At 41.0% G+C, this 20,547-nt stretch overlaps 1 protein-coding gene across 1 annotated transcript in view; it reads right to left on the bottom strand.

Moving 5' to 3' along the window:
• NPSR1 (neuropeptide S receptor 1) overlaps positions 1–20,547 on the bottom strand; it is a 77,877-nt gene that overhangs the window by 45,502 nt on the left and 11,828 nt on the right. The window contains exon 2 of the mRNA XM_063301948.1: positions 6,774–6,906. Within this exon, the coding sequence (XP_063158018.1) occupies positions 6,774–6,906 (133 nt within the window). The remainder of the gene's footprint in view (positions 1–6,773; positions 6,907–20,547) is intronic.

The raw sequence follows: 20,547 nt of genomic DNA on the forward strand, positions 1-20,547 counted from the left end.
TTAATTTTCTTCACAAGAAAAGGAATGGACTGCTTAGATTCTAGCCTTTAGAGAATATTTTCAGGACCATCACAAGTGAACAATTATAATACAACATCTATGTGAAGCTGTGCAGATCATCTATTCCACACAGCTTAACTAGGCTTTACTTCCTAATCCATTTAGTATGGCCAGTAGCAAAACAAAATAATCTACCTGGGGTCAACTCTGATTGTGGAATCAAATACTTTTCTCTTCCAGATGTTGATGTAAGGATAAACACACAAAAATGGAAACACATTCAGTTAAGTATTATTACTGAGGATTAGGTAAATGCATTAAATCATAGCTAATTCTGTATCAGCCAGTTGGTGCCCAGAGCACCAAGGCTTACACTCTTATTTTTGCCAAGTATTGAACAGAACTACCCCATAAATGACTTCTCAGAATTCTAATGAATTCAGTGGGGCTTATTTCTAGATTATTGAGCTGGTCAACTTGAAATGTATTGAGATTGAAGGCATACTGAATATTAAGATCCTTTCTGGCATATGATGCTGCAGGAACCATGAGGTATCAGTTTATAGAGTGGTGCCTGCTGGAAAGGGACTCATGGTATAGCTTCCAGGATTAGATGAATGACTGAATTAAGAATGAAAGAACTAATGCAGTGTTGTCAAGTGGCATTAAGCTATTTTGGTTATCTCCAGCATCATGTATTTGGCAAATGGAAGCATTGTTCAGGTGCCAAAAAAAGTACTTGTCTGTCCCCTGAAGCCAGTGTGCTGAGACCATGCAAGGAGGCTCTGTGCCTGTTCCTGAGCCTGCATTTCCAGACGGGCTAATAGAGGCTATTACAAGGTTTTTAGCTCCTCTCAGTCCAGGTTTGTTTTCTGTTTTTCACTTTACATATGAGAGTGACACAAAGTGACTCTCACACAAAGTGGTATCATAAACCACCACTTTTCCTGCCTCCTAAGTGATGGATAGTTCTCTGAAAGGGTTTTCTCAGAAGATTTGACTGGAGTGGGACAAAGGTGCTGTGAGATGCAACCCAACCATCCAAAACATTGTAGCCCCTCAGCTGTTAATCGAGTGGCACAAGACTTTTTTTCATGGAGTTTGTCCCATGTTGTCGTAATAAGAAACTCTGGAGTCACTGTGTGTGAGTTGGGTGGCCTTATAAATTTGTTTAATAAATAAAATAAATAATAAATAAAACTCAGGACCATGTGGATAGAACCCTTCACACATGTTCTTCACATGTCATCACCTCCTGGCTGGGAGAAATGCAAGTAGATCTATTCCTATGGTTCCAACATTTATACTTGAATGTGAGAATATGGGATGTAGCCAGACAATGGTGGCATATAAAATATTTGTTTAACTCCTGCAATAAAGGATGAAATAATTAGGGATAGCCAAAATTATACACTCTCACCTCATGTCAACACATTTTATCCAATATTCAGCTACTTATTTTGGAACTAGAAGCAGCAAAAAGCACCTCTCTTCCATCCTGGCAGGAAAAATACAATAATATAATAATTACATGAATTAAATAATTAATCTTTGCTACTCTTTCCATGAGAAATCAATCAATCAGCCTGAGGTAGCTATCCCATTTTGCCTAAGGATAGGGCTGAATTTAATTTTTGGTCCTGGATGAGGGAAGGTATTCATCCTCTCAGCATCTTGGCTGATATCCAGCAGAATCATGCTGGTCAAACTGTTTTGATCATGAAGAGTTGTTTTAAGGTAGAGCATGGCTCATGAATTATTTGCCAGTTTCTTGGCACATTTTTCATCCATTTTATTTTAAAAACTGACTTCTCTCAACAGTGCAAATTGTATTGGAACAATGTTCTTCCTAATCTCTCTCCACCTTGCCTCAACATATAAAACAAAAACTGCTTCAGCATTCAGAAATTAATCAAAGAACAATACTGACTTTTAGAGGAAAAGAAAAAGTGATCCAATCTTTGTTTTTTCATGATTAGCCATTCAGTTTTCAGCTTAAAGATTTTAAGAGGCTCAGTCATTTTTGATATGTCATAGAGCAAAGTGATTGGTAATCTCAATCTACAAATCAATAATCAGAAGTAAAGCTATTACTGTATTAAAATTACATGTCTAGATATTATTTAAATTGGCCCAGTTGTGGCAAAGTTTGCCTGAAACCATATGGGTCTGCTACTCAAAATGGTTCCATTTAACCATTTTAAAAAAGAGGAACCGTCTTTGTGGTTGCAAAAAACCAGTGAAATACACTGCAGAGTGGAACAAACACCAGCCACTCTTTGAAACAATTTTGTCTTCTTTGGCTCATTTACTATAATTATGGAGTTGAATGAAGACAGCAATCCAAGCTACAATTATTTGACTGGAGGAGCAGGAGAAGAGACAGCTGTTGAAAATTGACTAAGGTGCAAGAAAGCATATTAGGGTTAGGATACCATATTATGCTAGATGAATGTACTTTTAGAATAAAGCAAGAACAACATTCTTTAAAATACAAATAAGATTTCATACTTAAAGGATTCTATCTGAAGTTCTGCCTCAACTCAGATAAAAATAAATGTGATATTTACAAATGAAATGGTAGCAACACAGCTGCAAGTCTTTTGCCTTTTCATGTGATACTAGTCCAAAATATCTTAGTCTGCCATCTCTTAACAGACTATTGCTATGTAGAAACAAGCAAAAAACTCCCCATTGATGATAGTTTGATAGATTCTGACTTTTGAAATTGATTTAATACAAGGCAAAACCCTCTAATTATTGGTTGATCTGTGTTACAATCCATCACCTTGCTGTGTCCTTATCCCTCAGTACCTTTACTTGCTGTGTTTTTGTTCTTTGGTGTAAACTCAGAATTATTTTCAGTGATATCCTTATCAACTGGTAAGCCTCAGTACACAGTGAACGTTTTGAAACCAGGTTTCTAAGGCTGATCAGGGCTGCTCTGGATATCAGGAAAGAGTTTACATCCATGCCCTTTTCTCAATCCAGATCAAAGTCTCAGACTGGGTTTTTCCCCTCCCCCATGGAGCTCCTTTTACAAAATAAAAGATTTCTTCTCTGAAACCCCTGAGGTTTCTTGACAACCGGAAAGAAAACTTTGCTCCTTGCTTTAGAATAGACGGGCAGGATGACACTGGCTAGAAAAAGCAGGGAGTCTGTTCCATGCAATGAAAACTAATCAGGAGGGGTCAAGGAGGTAACGCTATAAGCTAGGCAGAAACTGCATCTTCCCATAGAGGACTGGAGACACAGGGTTCTTCTTGTCACTATCCCACCAGAGTTAACAAGTTCTTTTCTAACACTGCCAGTGTTTCACGCACAGCTGTCCCTGACAATTACGCTTAGCCAAAGCAGTTGGATCCATTTCTCCTGTTTCTCAAAATGTCAGCACATCAGAGACCTAGAAACAAGCAGTGCCAGGATTTAAATTGTCTATTGATGTTCTTGTTTTTATTGTGCTCTGCTCCTCTTCTTCTGCAAGTTGGAGTCCAACTATCATTGTCTCAATAAAGTGTGTGATCTTCCTCCTCAGAACTATACTCCACTTTTTACCTTCCAGGTCAATGTGCACCCACTGCTGGAAATAAAAGGACTCATTTGTCACCTGAAATGACTCAGTTGCAGAGCTTGGAACTAAAGTAGAACCACAGGGCAGTACTGGGCAAGCAAATCTTCCATGGCCTCAGCAATGGAGTAACTCAAAGTGGCCTCATTTCCAATCCCAACATCCCAACAGCAACAGCAAGAAACGCTGCAGAGAATTGGCACAAATAGCTTCAAATGTTTCAGTTGTATCTGATCGTTCGTGGATCTGAGTAGAAAGAAGAACAGCTTCACTGTGCTTTTTTTCCCCTCCTTTTTGCTGGCAAAGAGGCACAGGAGATTTACAACATCTTTCAATTTAGACAGGAGGGTGATAAGCAAAAACTACAAATAATAATAGAAAATTTCACTGTGTATTTTGTTCCTAGAAAGACATTACTGTTTTTATCACAACTCAAGGAGCAGAAGAGGGTGTTGGTTTGTATGTTGCAGAGTTTAAAAAAATTCTTTCAAATATGTGAATCTAGAGAACTTTCTGAGTTACTTATAAAAGACTGGATTGTATACGGCATACATTCTGCCACCTGAAAGAATGGCTGTTGAGAAAATGTGACTTGACTCTGGATAAAGTAGTAGATATAGTCAGAGCAGGAAAAAAAAACCCTCAGTGTCTCAAATGCAAATTTTGAGTACCTCCAGGAACAAGATGTATGTTTTGCAAATTATCCCTTTCCATCACATACTTGCTATTGTTTGATGCACATGAGTTGCTGTAGAAGCTTGGCTGTCTACTTGTGAATAAAAGGAGTAGTTTACATCCAAAGTGACTCAACTACAGACCTCAGATTTAAGGTAGAGCTATGGAGCAGTGCTGGGCCAGCAAAGGCTCCCTCACAAAGCACCCATTTATTTGCCTTCTCGTAAATAAAACCTGGGTAGCAGTCCCCCACCATTTTATTTCCTAAGCGTTCTCCTGGAGTCCTTAAGGCTGTTAAGAGAAGTTATCCTTGAGAAAGATGCTCTGTAGCATGCAAGATTCCCATGCATTTTTTTAAAGATTTAAAAGAATCTTCAAAAGTAAAGTTAGGTAGGCCATGAAAGCATTTTGTATTTGAAAGAAGCCATTCTACCCTTTAAATAATCTCTTCATACCAGAAGTAATTGTTATATGTGTGTAAGGAACTGTTACAGGAATTTGCTGACCATACAGTGTGTCCTGTGTTATTGTCTTTTCAGTAGCCCATTGATCCCAAACCTGTTTTCCTGTTCTGTAGAGATGTAATAAATTAGAGTACAGCTATTTTTATTTTAAATTTTCATGTAAAATGTCTGACTGCCATGTCTGAAAGGGGAGGGAGGGTGGGATGAACTGGAAAAGAATGATTTATGTGTTATAAAGGGAGGAAGCAAGATAATGCAGGAGTATCTGTAGCTCTGCTAAGATTGAATAGCTGCAGGTAAGTACTTACTATACTTACTATATTCTTAAAATTATAAGGTTTGGGAAGGCTGCTCAAGGCCATGTTATTCATTAAATTTGAATAGCACGATACCATCCCTTCATACCTTCTCAGTCAGGTGAAACCACTTGTCCGGAGCAAAAACTGCAATATTGTGGGGGAAAATTCAGCCAGAAGACAGTCAATCTTTTCAATTTTTGCTAGACAAAGATATCTAGGATAGTCTCAGTTTTTCTCTGTCTCATAAGGTTAGGAAAATTTAGGCACTTTATTGTTGTTGTATTCTATATACAACAGAGAAAAGGGAAAACATTGCTCAGGAAAGTATAGAAAAGAAAAGACAAATATGACTTCTCCATCAAGGCTTGCCATGCATTCAATATTCTGGCAGGCTAAAAAAACCAATGTTCACACAGTCATACCCTCCTTAAGGGGGAAGGGGGCGGTAATAAAAATTGGACAAATAAATAAATAAATAAATATTCTAAAACAACAGTCAACTTTTATAGGCAAATCTTGTTCTCAACTGTTCTGCTCAAAGAAAGAGGGAAAGGACTTTCCCTTCCAGTTTAGAGATGAGGCTTTGTGGATTTTCCCACAATCATGTAATCTTCATGAAAAAAAGACAAATCGCCTAGGACTCCTGACAGCTCGACTGGAGCAGCTGACAGATCTAAAATATAATTTTAAAAAAGATCAAGACCAAGCAGATGAGGACCCTCCACAAGTTTTAACCCTGATGTCAGATAAGATAGAATACTCTGTCTTTGTTGAGTCACGATTCACAGATATGTCATTAACACATACTGTAATCCTGACAAAAACAACAAACAATGAAAAACAAAACAGAAAGCCAGGCTTTTCAGGTATATGTCACCACCACATCTCTCACTACGAGATGTACTGTATAATGCAGACTACAAAATATTTGTTTATAGACAGACTTGAATACAGACGTTCTGCCCTCAGTGAGGATAAAGATGCAAATGATATTTCAGACAGGTACAAAAAGATTTGAATGCTCAAGTTTGCTTAGTCATGCTGGGGAAGCGCTGTTCAGCAGATGTGCACACTCCTAAGACTACAATTTATTTAAAATTAGCATGGCGAGAAGTCATCATACAACAAAAGATGGTTATAGAGACTAGGAAGAGTCTGACAAGTGGCAATAGAGAAGAGACTTCATGCCTTTATAGGTGACACCTTGCATGGTGGCAATGAAGGCAGTGGCATCAGAAATGTATTATATTATATTATATTATATTATATTATATTATATTATATTATATTATATTATATTATATTATATTATATTATATTGATATAATATACTCACTAAGTACCCCAGATTGTACCTCTGAAAAATTCCAATCTAACAGTTGTTGCATGACAATTAAGAAGTTAGATGATGGTGTTAAATCTCTGTGAAGCTAAAGCTCCCATAATTGTGCCCCCCAATCCAATCTCCCTTCCAGAAACAGGTACAATTTTCCAGCTTTGACCAACATAAGCAGTGACACAGAGTTTTTAAGTCTTTGCTAAGCTAGACACCCATTTTGCCCATTGATTTCCCAATCCTTCTTCCAAAAAAATCAGGTTTGGGTCAAAATAACAAGTATAATGGGTGACTTAAACCCTCCAAACCTCAAAAATGGAACCAAAACCAATTAAGCAATTGTGCACATATACAGCTGGCCCCATAATTTTCACTGTCAGCTAAATTCTTCATTAAATGGCAAGAACGTTACCTTTCTGGCACAGCATTACCTGTTATGGCTAGTTGAGTAACAAAAAAAGTCATCCTGGATTTTCTCTTCCTTTTCCAGATGGAGAGCAAAACAATTGCATTCCCAACAACTGTTACGACAAAAAGGACCCACAGGGTTGCAAGCTGTTCTGTCTGTAGGAAAAGAAAATAGGATAGTAAATGGAAGGATTATGTCTGCATTTTGTTAGGTTTTGAAGCTCAGACACTTTTGATAACGAAACACAGGTTTTGCTTAAATGTACAAAACTAAATTGTATTCTACTAAGGCTTCTTCAGAGTTTGGAACTGAATGCTGAACATCAAATTGTAAATCATATAATAATTGTGACTGATGTTGAGTTGGTTACAAAAATTTGTTATTGGAATTCATGGTGTGTTTATGCAGCATCAAGAGTTAAATGAGGTTTTTATCAAGGTAATGTGGAAAAGGGTTTTGTAGTTGGCCATTTAAAATGACATTTAATTGTAATTACAAAGGCCCTTCTCATCTGTATCCTCCAGATGTTTTGACTATAGCTTCCATCATCCCTAGCTAGAGGGATGGATTCACCAAAGACCAAGGGCTGACTAGTTATAGTTGACTGGGGGATTCTGGGAGTTGAAGTCTACACATCTTAAAGCTTCCGGTTGAGAAACGGTGCAATAGACTACAGAATGACCAATTATATAAGGCCAAAAAGAAATAATGTATCACCTCCCCCTGAAAGACAACATGTCACTTCAGCTAGAGGGGGAACTGGCAAACTCATCCGAGCCCCCAAATATCCATAATTGATACATGTTGTAAGGGCAAATTTCCCACGGAATATACAAAATTGCCTTAGAGAAGAGGAAATGGCACTACCTCACTGTATTTATTCAGAATATTCCTCAACAAAAACAAGTACTGTAATATATTTTAAAAGGTGTGTGGTGAGGGGAGGGAGGATTCCAGTACTTCACTATTCCACTGATGGAAAAAAGGGGACAGTTCTTTCTACAGACAGGCAGGCAACTTGGAGGCCCAGGACTAAATGATATTTAGGATTAAGGGACATTTCCACCACAGTGCACACTAGATAACAGAGTGGAAGCCTGGCATACAGTGAGATGAAACCCAGTAGATGGACAGCTCAGCATGGCTTGTGCCCACTGAACTGGAAAACCCAGCATTTGACATGGAGCGAGAAAAGATGGGTGGCAGTTCCCTTTGCAGTAGGCCAGAGGTGAATTGAAGATGAGGTTCTGCATTCCTCTCCTTGAGAAATGACTAGCGGTTCATCCTTTTTTCTAAGGCAAAGAAGAAGCGTGGAAGAGGCCAAGATTTTGGGAGACCATTGACAATTTCTGCTTTGAAGAAGGTAGTCCAGCTTCAGCCTGAAAAAAGTTCTGGTCTCATATTGAAATAGTGTGACAGAATGTCAAATTTTCTCCTTAAGTAGAAAGATGACTATGGGCACAGTGGCATAATCAGCTCTTCCAAATGAATTCCAGCCTTGGGACTGTTGAATAGAAAGCAGTGTGAAGGAAAGGTATAGGCTTAACCAATCTCTCTTATTGCTGACAGTGAATAATCTTACATTCTGTTTCAGGTCATGTTGAGGGGACCCACACACACAAGTCAAAAGTAGGGGAAGCCCAGTACAAGAGTTCCAGTTTTGTGGATAGATTATTCAGTGTGACAATCTCTAATCCAGATCCCTTCCAGTTAAACAATGGCTCCATACCAATAGGTTAGTAAAAGCATAGCTATTTATCATGACTCATAGCTGAAGGAGGTCTGAGTTTACAGAGCTTTCTACAAGACTATAATGTCAATCACATTATTCCAAGGTTCCAGCTTGCAGAGGTATTATGAATACAGATTCAAATAAATTACAAGGAAATTACAGCCCGCATGCATCCCTGCAATTTTTGTAATTCCCAGAGCACTGCATATATGTAACTGGGATTCACATCCATAGAACAGTCATGCAGAGATTTGCTCATCCATGAAATAAGGTCTTTCTCCTCTATATTAACAGATTACATTACTTAAATCTATAGCATATTAATCATGTTATTAATATGAACTTCTTCAGTCATGATTATATGTAGCAGACCAGAGTGATGTAAAACCCATGACAATATTAAACATGTGATTTTGCTTGTGCAAGAAAAACATTATTAATAAAAAAGGGACCTTCCATTTCCATTTTCTCTTCCATTTCCTTGCATTCATTCATTCATTCATTCATTTTCCCCCAAGTTATTTGGTGGCAATAGTTTCCTCTTATGGAAATAACTTAATTATATGCCACTTCCATAGACTGACTTCTCTAGTACAACTAAAAGCTTTTATATGTAATTTATTGTTAGTACTGTACTGGTACTGGTACTGACACCTGGAATTACAGGTAAGCATGGCCTGGGAGAACAAAACGAAGCAGGACATAGGCTGATAGAATTTTGCCAAGACAACTCACTCTGCATAACAAACACTCTCTTCCAACAACCTAAGAGACAACTTTATACATCGACTTCACCACATGGACAACACCGAAATCAGATTGACTACATCCTTTGCAGCCAAAGGTGGCGGACATCTATACAGTCGGTAAAAACAAGACCTGGAGCTGACTGTAGTTCCGATCACAAACTTCTTCTTGTACAGTTTAGGATCAGACTAAAGAGATTAGGGAAGACCCACAGATCAGCTAGATATGAGCTCACTAATATTCCTAAGGAATATGCAGTGGAGGTGAAGAATCGATTTAAGGGACTGGACTTAGTAGATAGGGTCCCGGAAGAACTCTGGACAGAAGTTCACAACATTGTTCAGGAGGCGGCAACAAAATACATCCCAAAGAAAGAGAAAACCAAGAAATGGCTGTCTGCTGAGACACTAGAAGTAGGCCAGGAAAGAAGGAAAACAAAAGGCAACAGTGATAGGGGGAGATATGCCCAATTAAATGCAAAATTCCAGAGGTTCGCCAGAAGAGAGAAGGAATTATTTTTAAACAAGCAATGCATGGAAGTGAACGAAGATAATAGAATAGGAAGGACAAGAGACCTCTTCCAGAAAATTAGAAACATTGGAGGCAAATTCCAGGCAAAAATGGGTATGATAAAAAACAAAGATGGCAAGGACCTAACAGAAGAAGAGATCAAGAAAAGGTGGCAAGAATATACAGAAGACCTGAATAGGAAGGATAACAATATCGGGGATAGCTTTACGGTGTGGTCAGTGAGCTAGAGCCAGACATCCTGAAGAGTGAGGTTGAATGGGCCTTAAGAAGCATTGCTAATAACAAGGCAGCAGGAGACGACGGCATCCCAGCTGAACTGTTCAAAATCTTGCAAGATGATGCTGTCAAGATAATGCATGCTATATGCCAGCAAATTTGGAAAACACAAGAATGGCCATCAGACAGGAAAAAATCCACTTATATCCCCATACCAAAAAAGGGAAACACTAAAGAATGTTCAAACTATCGAACAGTGGCACTCATTTCACATGCCAGTAAGGTAATGCTCAAGATCCTGCAAGGTAGACTTCAGCAATTCATGGAGCGAGAATTGCCAGATGTACAAGCTGGGTTTAGAAAAGGCAGAGGAACTAGGGACCAAATTGCCAATATCCGCTGGATAATGGAAAAGGCCAGGGAGTTTCAGAAAAACATCAATTTCTGTTTTATTGACTATTCTAGAGCCTTTGACTGTGTGGACCATAACAAATTGTGGCAAGTTCTTAGTGGTATGGGGATACCAAGTCATCTTGTCTGCCTCCTGAAGAATCTGTATAACGACCAAGTAGCAACAGTAAGAACAGACCATGGAACAACGGACTGGTTTAAGATTGAGAAAGGAGTACAGCAGGGCTGTATACTCTCACCCTACCTATTCAACTTGTACGCAGAACACATCATGCGACATGCTGGGCTTGAGGAATCCAAGGCTGGAGTTAAAATCGCTGGAGGAAACATTAACAATCTCAGATATGCAGATGATACCACTTTGATGGCTGAAAGCGAAGAGGAACTGAGAAGCCTTATGATGAAGGTGAAAGAAGAAAGTGCAAAAGCTGGCTTGCAGCTAAACCTCAAAAAAACCAAGATTATGGCAACCAGCTTGATTGATAACTGGCAAATAGAGGGAGGAAAGTAGAAGCAGTGAAAGACTTTGTATTTCTAGGTGCGAAGATTACTGCAGATGCTGACTGCAGTCAGGAAATCAGAAGACGCTTAATCCTTGGGAGAAGAGCAATGACAAATCTCGATAAAATAGTTAAGAGCAGAGACATCACACTGACAACAAAGGTCCGCATAGTTAAAGCAATGGTGTTCCCCGTAGTAACATATGGCTGCGAGAGCTGGACCATAAGGAAGGCTGAGAGAAGGAAGATCAATGCTTTTCAACTGTGGTGTTGGAGGAAAATTCTGAGAGTGCCTTGGACTGCAAGAAGATCAAACCAGTCCATCCTCCAGGAAATAAAGCCAGACTGCTCACTTGAGGGAATGATATTAAAGGCAAAACTGAAATACTTTGGCCACATCATGAGAAGACAGGACACACTGGAGAAGATGCTGATGCCAGGGAGAGTGGAGGGCAAAAGGAAGAGGGGCTGACCAAGGTCAAGGTGGATGGATGATATTCTAGAGGTGACGGACTTGTCCCTGGGGGAGCTGGGGGTGTTGACGACTGACAGGAAGCTCTGGCGTGGGCTGGTCCATGAAGTCACGAAGAGTCGGAAGCGACTAAACGAATAAACAACAACTGTACTGGTAGTAATGTTAGTAGTATTTGGCGTACACATGCAATTTGATCAGCTTAATTCAAGTGATGCTTTATGTTGAATTTTTTTCCCATTTATGTTAGAAGTCATTCGGGGAGTTGCTGGGCACATGGTATTCATCTAAAATATTATGCAGCTGTGTGTATATGTTCCTTTTAAAAGAACAATTACATATGTAAGTATTATTCCTGTTTATAAAAATGCATATTAGACTTCTTTCAAGATGTTATTGTCATGGGACTGTCATGTTAGAATGTGCCCAGCTATCAATAGATTTGGGCAAAGTAAGAAAAATGGGCAAACCCTATTTGGAAATATAAAGTACTTTAACAAAACACTTTTTGCAACATATATTTGCAAACAGATGAACCAACTGTATTTTAAATTATGAGAAAATTCTTTCCAATACTTTTTGCAAAGGCTCCAGCTTTTGATAATGTATTACTTTTGTTATAAAGTTTTGATTGGCTTGATTATTGTGGTCTAGCATATTAATTTGCTGGTTTTGTTTGATGCTTTTATTAATTTTAATGCTTTAACAAAGGGTGCACTGCCTGCAATATATCTATGTTTCTTTTAGTTTTGTACTATTAAATTCAATATATTCCATAATAAAGAAGACAAGATATGAAACTTTGGTCAAGGAAGTATCTCTAGCAGGAGGTTCAAGGCATAAACCAAAACAAGATTCTGCCCAGAATGAATGCAACCCTCCTTCATTATCATGTGCTGGCATGCTTTTTTGAGAGAAACCACATCTTAAGGCCATTCCATATACCACAAATGTCTCACTTTTTCTCCCATGCTAGTAATCAGCCTTGTTGCCTGGTGAAGGACTTTAGTCTGAGGAGGAGCTGTTGATGAACTCTGGAGCAAGGCATCAGGAGAAGTGCCATAAGGCTCCGGTTTTAACCAGGCCTGGCATTCTTCAACATTTTCAACAACAACAACAGTCTTTATTGCGGTCATTAATCAGCACAAGGAAATTAGTATTCAAATATCTAAAACATCTAAAATCAAATTGACAATCAGGGCAATCAGGAAAAATACATAATTTTGGCTAAAACACAATATTAGGTCAAAATATGCTAAGGGGCTTGCTCAGGCTACACATATACACAACAGCAGCAGAGAAAGATTAAAATTAACTATCTAGGTAATTTATCTATTTATCTATATAAGTTGTTGTTGTTAGTTGCCGTCGAGTCATTTATGACTCATGGCAACCCTATGTATAACAGAACAAAATGCTGTTCAGTCTTGCACCATATGCCTGATTGTTCCAATGTTTGCATCCATTGTTGCAGTAATTGTGTCAATCCATCACATTGAAGGTCTTCCTCTTTTCCGCTGGCCCTCGACTTTACCAAACATGATGTCCCTTTCAAGCGATCGGTCTTTCCTGATGATGTATACATACATGCATATTTGTAAATAAAACAATAAAATAGAACCTGCCTGAGTATGGATAGCCAGTTATTGCATCCGCAGAATGCTGCCCAGTGGCCCTGTTTAAGATTACCCAATCCCTTTTAGGGAAAAGGGGAGTCAGATTTCCATCTACAGGGCCGTGCTGAGGAATTTTTGCAGCACCTGCAGGATAAAATCGCTCAGATCTGGACTGAGTTGGACTCCAAGCGTGAGACAGAGTTGGAGGAGATACCCAGGGAACGTACTTACCAGGTTATCTGGGACCAGTTCGATCCTGTTGAACCCGAGGAAGTGGACAGGATCCTTTGGACTATAAATGCTACCATGTGCCAATTAGACCCATGCCCCTCCTGGCTGGTGAAAGCAGCACGGAAGGTGACATGTGGCTGGGTCCAGGCAATGGTAAACACATCCTTGAGAGAGAAGGTGTTCCCAGCAGCCTTTAAGGAAGCACTGGTGCACCCCCTCCTCAAGAAACCATCGCTGGACCCTACTATACTGGACAATTTTCGCCCAGTCTCCCACCTCCCTATTTTGGGGAAGGTGGTTGAGAAAGTGGTGGCTTTGCAGCTCCAGAGGATTCTGGATGAAACCGATTATCTAGACCCCTTTCAGTCAGGTTTCAGGCCCAGTTATGGGACGGAAACGGCATTGGTCACACTTATGGATGACCTCTGGTGGGAGCAAGATGGAGGCAGTGCATCCATCCTTACTCTTCTTGACCTCTCAGCAGCTTTCGATACCATCGACCATGATATCCTTCTGGACCAACTTAGGGAGTTGGGGGTGGGCGGCGTGGTTCTGTGCTGGTTCACCTCCTTCCTCCAGGGTGTTGATAGGGAGCGAGAGATCCGGCCCGCGGCCCCTCCTTTGTGGGGTGCTGCAGGGTTCAGTACTCTCTCCGCTCCTTTTTAACATCTACATGAAACCACTGGGTGAGATCATCCGTCACTATGGGGTGAGGTATCATCAATATGCAGATGATACCCAATTATACATCTCCATCCCGGGTGAAGTAAGTGATGCTGTGGCCACCCTTTCTGAGTGCCTGGGGGCTGTGGTGGCCTGGATGGGGGACAACAGGTTGCGGCTGAACCTGGAGAAGATGGAGTGGCTATGGATTAATGGCTCCTTGATTTCTGGGAAATTGTCATCTTTAGTTCTGGATGGGGTTGCACTGCCCCAGACAGATCCGGTGCATAACTTGGGGGTCCTCCTGGACTCACGGCTCCTACTCAAAGAGCAGGTGGCAGCCGTGGCTAGGAGGGCCTTTGTGCAACTTTGTGTTGTGCGCCAGTTACGCCCCTTCCTGGAGCGAGAGGCCTTTCAAATGGTCACTCATGCCCTGGTTATCTCCCATATAGACTACTGCAACGTGCTCTACATGGAGCTACCCTTGAAGAGTATCCGGAAGCTACAGCTGGTGCAAAATGCAGCTGTGCACGTGATCTTGGGTTTCCCAAGATCAGCACATGTCACTCCTTTGCTCTGTGAGGTTGCCAGTATGCTTCTGGGTCCAATTCAAGGTGTTGGTTATCACCTTTAAAGCCCTACATGGCACAGGTCCAGGTTACCTAAGGGACCATCTCCTCCCCATCACATCAGCCTGTCCCACCCGGTCGTGTAGAGAGGGCATGCTACGGACCCCGTCTGCAAGAGAATTCCATCTGGCGGGGTCCAGGAGGGGGGCCTTCTCTGCCATAGCACCTGCCCTTTGGAATATCCTTCCCGCGGAAGTGAGATTGGTTCCCTCCCTCCTGGACTTTAGGAAACAACTAAAGACCTGGTTTTGTTATCATGCCTGGGGCGGGAGAGAGAGTAGTCATTCTTGGGGATGGTTAGTTTCTTAAAAGGACCCAGCTCTGCCTGCAAATCATAAAGAACTTTTAGCCCTCAAGGTTTTTATTATATTTACTGTATTTGTATTATAGGGTTTTATAGTTTTATATTTTTATTTATGTTTTATTGTAAACCACCCAGAGTCCCTTTTTGGAGATGGGCAGTGATAAATTTGATTAGTAAATAAAATAAAATAAATAAATTAAGGTGGGGGCCAATCTTATCTCTGTGGGGATGATGTTCCACAGGGAGGGAGCCACCACAGAGAAGGCCCTTCTTCTTGGTCCCACTAGATGGACCTCCTAAGGTGGGGACCATAACATACCACACCTCCCCGATCTGGTGGGTAGATGTAACTGGGAAAAGATGTAATTATTTTTTTATATGTCTCTTCCAACATTCAGGCTGGGAGGACTGCTGTGTATGAGAGAGGAAAACACAGAAAGTGGGGCAGGGGAAAACCCCAAGGTGTCTAAAAGTACAAATAATCTCTAGAACTAAAAAACGAGGGAGGACACTCACGCAGCCCCAGGAAAACTAGATGTGCTCAGTGACAGTAGGTGCTGACTTTTCAGGGAAGAGGTGGAAAAGGTGGAACTAGAAGAGGAATTCTGTGGAGGAGTGTCTGTGGTGTGGCTAACCGATCTCAATTGCCTCTACATTTGTTGCTGATCTTTTTGTAGAAATGTTCCCAGCTTTGGATTCCTTGGATCCAAGACCATTTTTTTCCCCCAATCCTGGTCAAATGGGTTTGGCATGAATACTGGAGAGATAGTAATAGATGATTTTATTAAGAAAGTTAGGAGTAAACTGGGCATATATGGGGTTTGAAGATATAAATTTAAAGATATGGGATTTAAAGATAGAAATTTAAATTAACATTAAATTATAGGCTGACAGTGTGTGTCTGTGTGTATGTATGTATGTATATATGTGTGTGTGTAAATATAAAAGGTAAAGGTAAAGGTTTCCCTTGACATTAAGTCCAGTTGTGTCCCACTCTAGGGGGCAGTGCTCATCTCCGTTTCAAAGCCGAAGAGCCGGCATTTGTCTGTAGACACTTCTGTGGTCATCTGGCCAGCATGACTACAGAGAACGCCGTTACCTGCCCGCCGAAGCGGTACCTATTAACCTACTCACATTTGCATGTTTTCGAACTGCTATAGTCAGCCTAAAATTTAATGTTCATTCTGGTCACATCAGACTGCACTACCTTTTCTCAAAGGATGACCCAATGGGTCACAGGGTTATCTTGTTGTCTAGTAGCTTATAAAGATGTTTTAATGTATCTTCAGCAATTATTGTGACCTTCTGCTGACTTTTTCCTTGTAAGCAGTATTTCTGCTCATGTGATGAATGTGTAACTGTAAAAATGGTTCTTAGTAATAATGAATCTTTATATAGTCATCTTCAGCATCTGCTATTTAAGATAATGTTTTGATCTCACGGATTTTCTGTGCAAGTGAATAAAATACATTTGCAGCATATTTCAGCCACTTTACCAAAGGATTGCAACAGGTCCTTTTACAATGGATATGGAAATTAGGTGATGTAAGATCAAGTAGCATGGAATTTTTCACACTTCAGGTAAAAATGTATTTTATTCCCAACTACAAACAGAGCCAAGCAAGTCTCCTTTCATTAGCTTTCCAAGTTCTTTCTAGTTTTATGAACAAAGCATGAATCATCATCATCCATGACTCCCTTCTTTCAAACAGGGCCTTTTGTTCTGCAGCGTTATTTTACCCAAAGAAGTAAAATGTTGAGAAACTTTTAGAAAGGAATAACATTTAAAACATATAAAAAATTTCAGGCTTTCATGGAAGGGAGAGCTATACTGACTCATGGAGCCAGGATTAAAGTGTTCTTTAATTAACTCATTAATTAAAATATATTATAAAGTGAAAGATAGATATAGATATACAGTAGATATAGATATAGATGATAAAGATAGATATAGATATAGATATAGATAGGCATAGTCATAGTCATAATAAACCATTATAAAATAATTGTACCATAACATAGCAATCTTCTTTTTTGCTACGCTAATCTCTAGAAGAGTTGCTTTTATGTCCTGGACAAAGAAGCCTTCAAAAGCTTTTACCAGGTTCCTTAATTTAAGCAGATGTAAGGATTGCCTATTCTAAAACACCATCAGACTCATAAACAGGATCATAAAGGTATCTGATTTATTAAAGAATAGTATGCAGGATCACAAAGAAAGCTGAGAATGGAAAAAGCGCGCCAAATGCAAACTAAAAAACCCTCGGTACAAATGAGATCCCTCCCCCCATAGAATCTTCCCAGGCTCACAATCCCAGGTGCTCCTAATGGCTTCTGATGGTCCGTGGGAAAAGTCCTTGAGCAGAGCACATAACCCGAACACATTCCATTGAAATGAACATAGATACAGAGCTTGGCACTAGGTTTCACAGCAGCTCCCTCCCAACAGAAACGTGTGTCAGCACCATGGCATGTGAAACATTACTATGTACAGTGCACATTGAAACAGTGAACATGACATACTGCCCCCCCAAAAGAAAGAAAGCATTAAGGGGAAGGTTTTAAGGGTAAGCCAGATGGAAATGGTTAACTAAATCAGGAGCATTAACATGGCGAGCAAGCACCCATTCAGGATCAGGAAAATGTTTCCAGCAGATCAGGTACTGGAGAGTGCCCCGAAGCTTGCGAGAATCAACGACCTCCTTGACTTCAAAGTGCTGTTGCCTGTCAATCATGATCGGAGCAGGAGGAGGAGGTTGGGGATGCCAGCGGGAAGAGTGGTGGACAGGCTTGAGCAGGCTGCAATGGAAAACAGGGTGCAAGCATTTCAAATTGTGAGGCAGGTCCAACTTAACAGTAACTGGATTGATAAGACCAACAATAGGGAAAGGACCAATGAACTTGGGAGCAAGCTTTTCGAGGGCTGTGGGGACTTGATGAATTTGGTAAAAAGATAAACCTGATCCCCAATTTTGAAATCGTGTTGCAAGGAACGATGCTTATCGGCTTGGAACTTGTAAGCAGCCTGGGCATCAGCCAAAGCCTGTTGAATCACCGGCCAGGAATCAGCCAGCTTAACAGCCCAGTCAGAGGCAGAACAGGACTGGGGAGGGGTTTGTGGCAGCTCAGGGATGGGAACAAAGTCGTGACCAGAAATCACACAAAAAGGGGTCTGCCCGGTGCTCTGATGGACAGCATTGTTGTAAGCCACCTCAGCAAAGGGCAACAAGTCCACCCAATTGTCCTGATGGTAATTTATGTATGCTCTAAGGAATTGTTCGAGGGCAGAGTTCAAAACCTCTGTAGATCCGTCAGTCTCAGGATGCGACGATGTGGACAACGCCTGTTTGGTGCCAATCAATTTTAAAAATGATTTCCAAAACTGGGAAGTGAACTGTGTCCCGCGGTCTCTGACCACACGGGAGGGGCTACTGTGGAGATGGTAGATGTGGATGAGAAATAGGCGGGCCAATTGCAGGGCCGACAGGATGGACGCACATGGAATGAAATGGGCTTGTTTGGAGAAAAAATCTTTTACAACCCAAATGATAGTTTTCTTCTGACTGGGGGGTAAGTCCACAATAAAGTCCATAGAAATCTCGTCCCAGGGATGGGATGGGCTGGCCATTGGCTGCAGAAGCCCCTGTGGTTTACCCCCTTTTCGCTTTGACATGGCACAAACAGGACAGGAAGCAACATAGTCCTTTACATCATGCCTTAAGGTTGGCCACCAAAATTGACGGTGAACCAAATGCAACATTTTGACAAAACCAAAGTGTCCAGCAAGTTTATCATCATGGGAACGCTGCAAAACATCAGCCCTTAAAGTTTCAGGCACATAAAGGTGGTGTTCCACACACTCTAGACCATCTTCAAAAGAAACATTGTCTCTATTAGCTAGCAACCAAGTGTCAGATTTCAGTGCCTGGAGAAAGACCTTCTGTAACTGACAAGGAACTTGCATTTTTCGCCTCCCAGATGGGGCTGGGGGCGGGGTTGCCTGTGCATGTGTCTGGCTCCAGGTGATGGCAACCAAGCCCAGTTGAGGTTCAGTAAGAACAGTCCCCACTATATCTGCCACGTGGTCAGAGTCCTGAGGTTAACGTGACAAAGCATCGGCCAGAAAGTTTTTCTTTCCCGAAATAAATTTTAACTGGAAGTTAAAGCGACTGAAAAATTGAGCCCAGCAAATTTGTTTAGGACTGAGACGCCGGGGGGTGCAGAGGGCTTCCAATTTCCTGTGATCAGTCCAAACCTCAAAAGGGCATCTAGCGCCTTCCAGGAGGTGACACCAGGCTTCCAAAGTGGCTTTTACAGCAAAAGCCTCTTTTTCCCAAACATGCCACCAGCGTTCAGTTTCAGAATATTTCTAGACAAATAAGCGCAAGGTTTTAAGTGATTGTCAGAATCCCTCTGTAACAATATAGCCCCAATTGAGGAGTCAGAAGCATCAGCTTGGACCACAAAGGGGTGTTCAGGATCGGGGTGCTGTAAAATAGGCTCAGCAGTGAAGAGGGTTTTTAACTTCTCGAATGCTGCCTGGCATTCAGGTGTCCAATTCAGCACTGCCCCAGGGTTTTTCACCTTGCGTGTCTCTCCCAAACCCTTGGTACATAGCAAGTCAGTAAGGGGCAAAGCAATCTCAGCAAATCCCTGGATAAACTGCAGATAATAATCACTGAACCCTAGGAAACTTTGTAGTTGCCTCCGGGTGTGGGGATGTTCCCAACTTAAAATCGCCTGAATTTTTTCAGGGTCCATCTCAATGCCTTTGTCAGATACCCTATAGCCTAGATAGTCAAGTTGGGTTTTGTGAAATTCACATTTGGAAAGCTTGGCATAAAGCTTGGCATTTCTAAGCTTACTTAACACCTGTTTGAGAAGGCGTTCGTGTTCCTCCTCGGATTCCATGTAAATGAACACATCGTCCAAATAAACCAAGACCCCTTTAAACAAACAATCATGTAATACTTCATTAATCAATTGCATGAAGACTCTGGGCGCCCCTGCTAACCCAAAAGGGAGGACTTTGTACTGAAATGAACCCAATTGGCAATTAAAAGCAGTTTTCCACTCATCTCCAGCTCGTATGCAGATACAAAAATAGGCTTCACGAAGGTCGAGCTTGGAGAAAATTTTGCCCTTTGACAAATGGGCTAACATGTCTTTCATTAGTGGTAGAGGATATTTGTTGCAGATCGAGATGGAATTTAACCCCCAATAGTCCATACAAAGTCGAAGCGTGCCATCTTTCTTTTCCCGGAATAGCACAGGGGCCCTAACTGGGGAATTTGCAGGTTCAATAAACCCCCTTGACAGATTTTTGTCAATAAAGTCCCATAATGCTCCAAGCTCCTTCTGAGTCATTGGATAAATTTTTGGCTTGGGCAATTGAGCGTTAGGAACCAACTCTATGGCACAATCAATTTTCCAATGGGGGGTAGCTGATCTGCTTCCATTTCTCCAAAAACGTCTGCAAAATCTTGGTATCGATTGGGCAAGCCCTCTAAATGTGCCAAACTAGGGCACGGCGTGGCAATTGCAGCCCTTCCAACCCCCGCTCTTGAAGCCCTTTCCGCGGCAGGGGCTTGGTAAAACCCATCCTTAAAAGTCAGAGTTCTGTGTTCCCAATTTATATGGGGGCTTCGATAAGTCAACCAGGGAATTCCCAGAATTACTAAGGGGTTGCCAACAGGTGCTACTATAAATTTTAAAGGTGGCTGCCATTTGCATTGCGACCGTTC

This window comes from Candoia aspera, chromosome 4 (genome assembly GCF_035149785.1).
Source record: "Candoia aspera isolate rCanAsp1 chromosome 4, rCanAsp1.hap2, whole genome shotgun sequence".
NCBI classification, from domain to species: domain Eukaryota; kingdom Metazoa; phylum Chordata; class Lepidosauria; order Squamata; family Boidae; genus Candoia; species Candoia aspera.